This window comes from Coturnix japonica, chromosome 1 (genome assembly GCF_054131305.1).
Source record: "Coturnix japonica strain WE chromosome 1, WE-NBRP24, whole genome shotgun sequence".
NCBI classification, from domain to species: domain Eukaryota; kingdom Metazoa; phylum Chordata; class Aves; order Galliformes; family Phasianidae; genus Coturnix; species Coturnix japonica.
The window spans coordinates 115,936,446-115,945,562 of NC_140663.1; the positions used below are offsets into that span (position 1 = coordinate 115,936,446).

Genomic DNA, 9,117 nt, shown 5'->3' on the forward strand with positions numbered 1-9,117 from the left:
GCAGATCATAAAATCCTCTGTTAAATGGGGTATACATCAGAAGAGTATATATAGGCAGTTGCCGTTTAGCTCATCTTCCTCTCTTCCACTACCGCAGTCTTCCCTCCCCTCTGTCACATACACACAGTTTTTTTAACATGTACTAGATGGTTAATGAAGAAATTACATATATCTTTTTCAATTCCTAACACTAGATCAATAGTTTTGACATGATGGAACACTACGGCTCTTATGGATTCTTCTTTGAAGATAAGATGTTTTCAATATAAATGTGACTCTCGTACTTGTGGTTAATGCCATCTTTGCTTCTGAGTTCCGCAACCAAAATATCATTCCTGCTGCAGTCAAATATAATTCCTGCTACAGTAGTTTTCAGTTCTGTTAGTTTTCCATAAAAAATCTTAAGATAAATTCTCTCTTCAAAGGTGTGAATGATGAATAAATATCCTACCTGCCCTGAAAACAAAATAAAAAATTATAATCATGTTGAAAACATTATTTTTACTGGTTCGATTTTTTTCAGTATTTGAGGTTTATACTCATACAAAAAGTAAATATATATATATATATATAAAGAGAGAGAGAGAGAATAGTTTTATTCATTCAGTGAGTAAAATATCCAAACAAATATTTGACAACATTTTAATCTTCAAAACTGAAGATTCAAAGAATTCCAAGAAATCATGTGTGTTCGTGCTTATGCATTTAACAGACACCTTCCCAGTGAAATTACATTCTGTTGTAAAATGTGCCCATGGGAAAGAAGAGGAAAATAAATAAATAAATAGATAGATAGAAAGATAAATAAATAAATAAAGGGGGGGGGGGCCAAAAAACAAAAAAATGTTTCAAGTGTGAAAAAGGAAAAAAATGTCTTCTGCTAATTAAGCAAAAAACAAGCTATTATTCAAAATGTAACATCTTACACCTTATTAAGGAGTCCCTGGGGAAAGCCCATGTAGATCTTTGTTTGCAAAGAATCTCATCCTCAGATTTCTCACCACAACAAGCTGTCCTTAGTAGAACACATATCAGTTATGATGTTGAAGATTAAAACTAGTATGTGGGTCACTTACGATGTGCAGTCAAGGTAAATAGCTGGAACATCATGTCCTGGAAAAGCTTCTGCATCATAAAACAACTGACATTAGTTGTGCAGTCCTAAGGGAATGGAAAGAAAAAATAATAACAAAAATGGGCAAAATGTGCATATAATTCATGATTGCTCCTTCAGCATAGTGGCCAGATGACAATTCAGATACTGCTGAATCCTCTCTGGTATCAATAGTCTCCTTCAGTGCTCAGAGCTCTTTGAACCAGGAAAAAAAAAAAGAACTGTCTGTCTGAAGTAGAAATTGTCACTGTTACAGAATTAAACATGTTTCAGAAGTCCAAAGCATCACCACAAACTGTAATAGTTCACTCATATTACAGTGTTTTGTTTGTTTATTTGTATGTTTTTTCTTCTTCTGTACTAGCAGTTTTCTGTAAGCACAAGTAAACTGGTTGACTTATTCAACTCCTTCAGTTGTCTGATTGCCTGACTGACTACAGACATAAACCATCAGCAGAGCTAAGCTGTTCAGATGCAATTAATTGCAAAACACTCCCAAATAATTATAAATCTGTATACTTAGAAACTCAAAGACATGAATGGAAGCAAGATTCCAACTACTGGTAAAATATTAGTTATATATTTGAATTTCTGAGAGGAAGTTTGGTTGAATATTACTATATAATCTTTTTAGTATTCAATTTGCAATTTGTTTGTTTAAGAAATATAGTGCAATTTAATTACCATTGAGCAGAAAATATTAAATTTACTCAAATCATATATTTACACTCATTCAAAATTATTTCATCTCTTAATTATAGCTGTAAATTTTATAAAGACAAACTTCTGATTAAAGTCTAATACAGATGAAAATTTTCATTCTGTAATATTATAAAATAAAAAGCTTATTTCAAGAGAATTTATCGAATGATAGCAAACCAAAAAAAGTCTCCTAAATATAAAATACACATAAATCCCAGGCTGTCCCATTCTGGTGTTATTTTTTTTCCCCTTTCTCCCTATCCCTTTTTTATCACTTCAAACATGGAGATTAATCACTTGGGATTACTATGTGTGCTTCCTCTGATCAACCAAATTAGAGGTTGGCATCTTGGAATAATAAAAATTGTGTTCTTCTACACTTCACCAACATATAATCAGGCAATTGGAATCAGTGAAGTCTCTTTATCTTCCTTCACTGCAGATAGGTGTAATTTGTACTTAGTCTTAAGGTGGCTGGAGAAGTTGAAGTGTCCATTGCATGGATTTTGTTTAAATAGACAATTAAACCTCTTTTTGATTTAGTTCCAGAGCACATTTGAACAACCGCAAGATAAAAGTAGAGAAATAATAAACTGAGCTGCATGCAATTACAACCATCCAGCTACTTGGTGAAATTTGTGTTTCAGTACCTTTCTCTGCTAAGTGTTGGCAGTGGGCTACAGTGACTGTGGACTTTGAGGAGGCCTTCTGGGAACCTTGCCATCCATGCCCATCATGCTGAAAATATTTCAGCTCGTTTTTCAGCATCGTGGACTCTAAGCTTCCAGGGCAGCAAATCAATGAGGAAAATGCTTTGCTGATTGTATGTTTGGGTTGTGGCTTTTTTTGTGTATGAACACAGAATAAAATAAATTATAATGAATTCCCAGTAACAGTCATTTAACAAATTTGAAACTTTTGCTGTTACAGCATTTCTGTTCTCTTTTGCAAAACAGTCAAGTAATACAGTCCCATGGTAGCTGATGATAACAAAATTTCCATTGCAGAAGTTATTTTGAGGATGTTAAGTTTTCTCCTCTTGCTTGGATGTATCATCAGCATGTCTATGTAATCTGTATCAAAGACATAACAAAAGCATCAGAGGATTTCTCTACATTCTCAAGGCTGTACTGCAGCATGGAGGACATACATACAGGAAACATCTAGAAGGAAGATAAATGCAATGTCAATATTCAAAAAACAATAAATAGACTAAACAATTTATTTGTGAGCCTGTCATCTTAAAATCAGCCTGAGAAAAATAGTGAAGCATAATACAAGACTCAAGTTTGAAAGGATTAAAATTTAATTAATGAAAATCAGCATAGGTTTCTGCAAAATGGATCTTCTCTTGACTTATTAAAGTGCTGCAATCTTTCGTTTCTGTCACTGACTTTATATGGCACGTTATCCTGGTAAATAATGTGAAAGAATTAAAAGCACATTCTAAGTAAAGACTACTAAAATAATGTGTCAGCGTAATTACAAACAGAATTCCTTGTTAAGTGGCTATGGATGTTAATTCTCAGGATCAAGTTTTGGCCTTAATCTGCTTAACACAGTTATGAGTGTCTTGGGAAAAAATAATTACTGACTCAATTTTTATGTGGTACACAAATTGCTGAAGGAGGGAAAGGGCAGGTGGAAGCAGATGAATGAAGGTGCCTGGATACCAGTACAGAAAAATCTCCACAAGCTACTGTCTAGGCCCCTCAGCAAAGCATTTGTGAATGCAGTCCATTCCCACAGAATGGAGAACCTTTTCCTGGTAATCCTTGGCTCTGGAAATGACAGGGATCACACTGAATGGGTCTGTGGGAAGAGTTCCCAGTGGAGCAGCAGACATATCTGACACTTATTCCTCCCCAGATGATCTGGATCCATCCTTTTCACCATTTCTGTTTCTTCCCCCATACAATTTACAGGAAGACTTGCTCAATCCAAAAATTCCCTCACACCCCATACCACCCTGAAACATACTCTAACATTTACTTATTCAGATGAGTCTCATACAGGGGCAGCAGGGCTGAGATTCTTGTCAAGCAGCCCTGCAAACAGATGATCAGACCATCCGTCCCTCTGAGTCCTTAATTTGAGTTTCCATATGCATTTGGGCCCTTGTCATTCCATGGTCTTCAGGAGGTGGAACCTGGACAGACTGATGGCTCCTGTGATGAGCCTGGGCATAGGTAGGAAGGGTGTGACCTGGAGTTCCCCACCTGCCATCATCTCTCTGACCCTCTTTGTGGGTATGTCAACAAGATTTTATCATCCAACCCAGTATCTTCTCTCTGGGACTCAGCAACATATTCATATTCATGCAAGATTTGGGAAAACACACAGGCAGCCTCATTTTCATATTTATTATCCTTAACCACTAAGCTGGAAGGCACTTGATGCACTTTGGGTCTCCGTATGGTTTCCTCAGGGATAGGAATCCAGAAAGGCACTGGTGCTTGAAGGGAAATCCTTATGCACTATTGCCTTGCATGGGAGGCAGAGCCACTGCAAACAGAAAGACTGAAAGCAGCTTTGTGCATGTGCTCAGAGAAGTGTCAAGTAGGAGCAAGGAGTAATTGCAGGCTTCACAGCCACTGCTAGGACAGAGGAAGCTCTTAGAAGATCTTCATTTCATCAGAATTTTCACAAAACAGGAGTCTTAAATTTGAAGCTAGAAAAATAAGAATTATAAAACAGATATGCAAACACTATGTTGCTGCTAGAACAATCTGTCAGTCAGCATCTTGAATCAGTTATTTATTGAAATACCAAAATCAGAACGAGAACGATTTTCTTCCCCCCTAAAATATAAGTTTAGTTCATTAAATAACATTCAGGGAAATATTTCATTTTATGTCATGCAGGAGATCAGATCTGAAGATCACAGTATTATTATTCTGCCTTATAATTTGTGTAAGTGAAATTAAGAGAAGAGATTGTGTAGTCCTTGCAGGAAAAATAAATAAATAAATAAAAATTTAAAAATCCTGTCTTTTATCCCATTAAAAAGCTGAGATGAACATAATCTTAAGTCATGTCCAGGTCTACCAAGTGAAGTTGGAAACAGAAAAATCAGGCAGACATATTCTTTCATGCATTTATTACTAGTTATGTCAATTAATCTCAAAAGAACAAAGCAATTCAGCTTGCTAATTTATTAATTTGTTTGTTTGTTTTTCTTTTCCCCTAAGAATAGTACATCTATCTACCTGGACATCCATCACTCTTTATGAGTATTATAGACATGTGGCTGCACTGTGAAATTTTCACTAGAAAATAACATTTCAGTTTTCCAAATTATATTTAGCTTTAATCTCTTAGGAAACAAAGCTATGAGATGTAAAGTACATTTTCTCAGGATATAATATACAGAGACTTTCTATAGTTTGTTTTTTTTATTCTTGTCCAAACAGACATTACAGAAATGTCGCTGCCTGCAAGAATGCTGAAAACATAATATTGCTATCAACTTCCTTTTTCTCAAGAAAAGCAAGCCCTCATTTGTTTCTGTTTGAAGGAAAAAAAAAATTACAAGGTAAATGAAAAGTTTACCTCCATAGTGCTCTCGTGTAAGCACTGACATATAAGTTCTGTGAAAATATTAACCCTTGTGAAGTCGTTTTTAATTGGATACTCATATAAAGAGAAAAACAAGAATGAGGTAGTGGTGTGGGGCAAGGATTCAAGGCAGAATTATTTTATTTTGTTTTTAAAAATCTTAAGTTTATTATTTTTCTATTCTATTTCTATTCTATTCTCTTTCTATTACTATTAATGTCTAAGTAATTAAAAATTATTACAAGATCATATCAGAATTGTTCAGGGACATACTAATATGCAACAGTACTTAAATATTTGTTGAGTAATGACTATACTTTCTAAGCTTTAAGTAAGTCATCACATAGTATTTATATTATTTATAACTAGTTCATTATTTAATATAAGAAATACAGTGTATGTATATGCGTGCACATTGTTATGTGTTCATAACATATTTCTTCTACATTTAATGCTTTTTGGATTTTTGCTTGTTTGTTTGTTTGTTTTTGGTAAGAAAATGAACGGAAACCCAATCATTCAGCATTCCAGAATAAACATTTTCTCTTACCTGATTTTGAGTGCTAAAGATAGTAATGAGAGAGTATGGAAGAAATGTAGAGGGCAGAGGAGTTTGCCTAGGAGAACAGATGTAGACTACTTTAATGAAATGACTGTTTGTTATAAAAGAACTTTCCCTCCTCACATCTCCCAGATCTGAGAGATGTTAAGAGGATCACCTTTACTAACTTCTTTGCGATACTGTGACTTCTGTCCTTAAAATTTTGTTCCTGTTTCTTTTCAAGCACCACTTACTGTTTTTTATTTGGAAACTTGTGAACGTCAAAGTGCAGATTTCTCTAAGATTAGAATGTACAGTGTCTAAGGGAGCTGTATTTTGGGTGCACTTTTGGAGGTGCCCCTCTGCAATACAGATTGTCTCATTGTCACTTCGAGAAATTAATTCATATACCTAATTCTGACTACTGTACAGAGACTGATGATTCAAGAAGGCAAAGTCGGTGTAACTTGCAATAGATCTACTGATCGTATAATCATAACTGAGTTGTTCTGTCTTGATTGTACATGATACTAGCAATTTTTATAACAAGAGATTAAAAGTAATTTTGAAACAAATTAGGCAAAAACATTTTTATGTGTTTCTTTTTTTTTTTTTCTTAAAAAAAAAAAAAAAAGAGAGAAGAGAAGAGAAGAATTGAAGGAAATGAGTGAATACACTCCAGAAGAACATAGAAGGTTCTTCATTTTATACTTTACCCTCTGGGATCATTTTATACTGCAAAATGTTCATGAGATGTACATTCTTTTGTTAGGAATGAAACAAAATTTCTTATGTGTTGTACCAAGCTGAATATGCCGTGCAGGATGTGTGAACTTTGAACTTATGCAATGCAGACAAGACGCACTTTAAACTTATAAAGTATTCATCCGATCACTCTTGTGCAGTGAACCAATACATATGCATTACACATTTCCTTCTCATCTCTCTGATCCTTCCATATCTTATTTACGTGAGCTTAGTATCTCATGTTCAGTCAGAACCAGTGGAAAAGCAAGAGATGATAAAAGGTTTTGAACTATATTTCAGAGTGTGCCTGTGACTTCTGTATATACTCAGGACAGTGAACTTTCAAAACTATAATTGTTTTTAAATTTTGTAACTCCACTATGGGACTGTGGTGATTTACACTAGCTGAAGATGATGTCCTTGTGAGTCTACTTCACAAACAACAGGAGAGATGGACTGGTAGGACTGAAAACTAGAAGACTGTAATTTACACAAAATTTAAAATAATTAATAATAGTCAATGATTAAGTTTTATTATTTTAATTATTATAAATAATAATTCAGTTTTGATGTAATTGCCACGTAGTTTTAAAAAAAGTAAAATGTAAATAGAAGTATATATATTTTCTCTGACATATTTTTCTTTCCCATTCTCATCTCCTCATCTTTGTCCTCTTCAGAAAATATTTGGAGTATTTCACAAGAAAGGATGGATAAACATGAACATGGTTCCTTCCACTTTGTTTCAGAGACGGTTTTAAAGAATCAACTTAATTTCTTTCACTCAAGAAATTTTAATCCATTTTAAGAAGAGAAATTGAGTTAAGTACTAACATATTGTGACCAGTCCTGAAATTAAAAAATCTCTGAAAATAATATATCCTATTTTATTATGCCAGTCCACATCAGAGGCAGATGTTGGTGATATGGCAGTAAAGGTTGAACCTTCTCACTAATATTCATTAACACTTTGTTCTTGTGCAACAGATGGCAGCAGAGGGACAAATGGTGTCTGACATGGAAGTACAGATGAAGCAAAACTGTGTCACTGAATTGCTCCATGCAGAAAGAAATGGCATCTAACTGAACATTAATGGAGACCAGGCAGTGGATCTGAGCACAGTGTTGTAGTGAGTGATGCACTTCAACAGTAGTAATAATGTAAAAGACATTCCATGCTCTGGACAGCCATACAGATTTTTATGAGTATGACATGCAGACTCTTGTTCTTTGCTGGCAAAAATGCATAACTAATGATGGTGACGATGTTGAAAACAACTGTTTTCTAGCTGAGAACTTGCTTTATTAAATTGTGCTGTTGTGCTCTTTGTAACTGTTGGAATTTCCATTAAAATAAATAGGAGGCATAATTTTGGAGTGATCTATGTATAAAGAAAAAGTAAAAATACTGATCAAGACAGTTACATATAAACAGGAAGTACTTTGAGTATCATAGAATCACACAATGGTTTCAGTTGGAAGGGACCTTTAACATCGTCTAGTTTCAGCTCCCTGTTATTGGAAAGGACACCTCCCACTAGACCAGGTTGTTCAAAGCCCCATCCAGCCTGGCCTTGAGTGCTTCCAGAGAGAGGTCATTCACAACCTCTCTGAGCAACCTGTTCCCGTGTCTCACCATCCTCACAGTTAAATATTTTTTTTTTCTAATATCTAGTCTAAATCTACCCTTTTCCAGTTTAACGCTATTATTTCCCCTCATCCTGTCACAACCTAACCTTACCAAAAGACCCTCCCCAGCCTTCCTTTAGGCCCCCTTCAGGTTTTGGAAGGTTCCAACAATTCCATGTCCTCCTATTTGGAGCCCCCGAACTGGGTGCAGTACTCCAGATGGAGTCTTGTGAGAGCAGAGTAGAGGGGTGGAATCTCATCACTTGATCTGCAGGTCACACTTCTCTTGATGCAACTCAGAACACAGTCGGCCTTCTGGGCTGGAAGTGCACATTGCCAGCTCATGTTAAGTCTTTCATCAAACAGCACCCTCAAATCCTTTTTCTTAAGACTGCTCTCAAGCCATTCTCCATCCAACCTATACCTTTGCTCAAGCAGGTTGCCCTTATCCAGGTGCAAGACCTTATACTTGGACTTGTCAAACTTTATGATGTTGGAATGGAGCAGTATACTTAGGAAATACTTTTTCCTGTTCTTTGCATATATGCATGGCGTGTATGTTTCATAGTTTCATAGTTTAATAGTTTAATAGTTTCATAGTTTCATAGTTTCATAGTTTCATAGTTTCATAGTTTCATAGTTTCATAGTTTCATAGTTTCATAGTTTCATAGTTTCATAGTTTCATAGTTTCATAGTTTCATAGTTTCGTGTGGGTTGGAAGGGACCTTAGAGATCATCGAGTCCAGCCCCCGGGATTCGAGCCTCTGTGTAGCAGAGCGGCACTTCTACCACTTGTGCCACAGGGGGCACACTCCGGGCCCCAGT

At 35.4% G+C, this 9,117-nt stretch overlaps 1 protein-coding gene across 1 annotated transcript in view; it reads left to right on the top strand.

Moving 5' to 3' along the window:
- The window catches only part of PUDP (pseudouridine 5'-phosphatase), a 77,666-nt gene extending 69,634 nt beyond the window's left edge, over nt 1–8,032 (top strand). Inside the window, exon 4 of the mRNA XM_085550926.1 lies at nt 7,650–8,032. Within this exon, the coding sequence (XP_085407052.1) occupies nt 7,650–7,745 (96 nt within the window). The 3' untranslated portion in view covers nt 7,746–8,032. The remainder of the gene's footprint in view (nt 1–7,649) is intronic.
- Nucleotides 8,033–9,117: the final 1,085 nt, after the last annotated feature.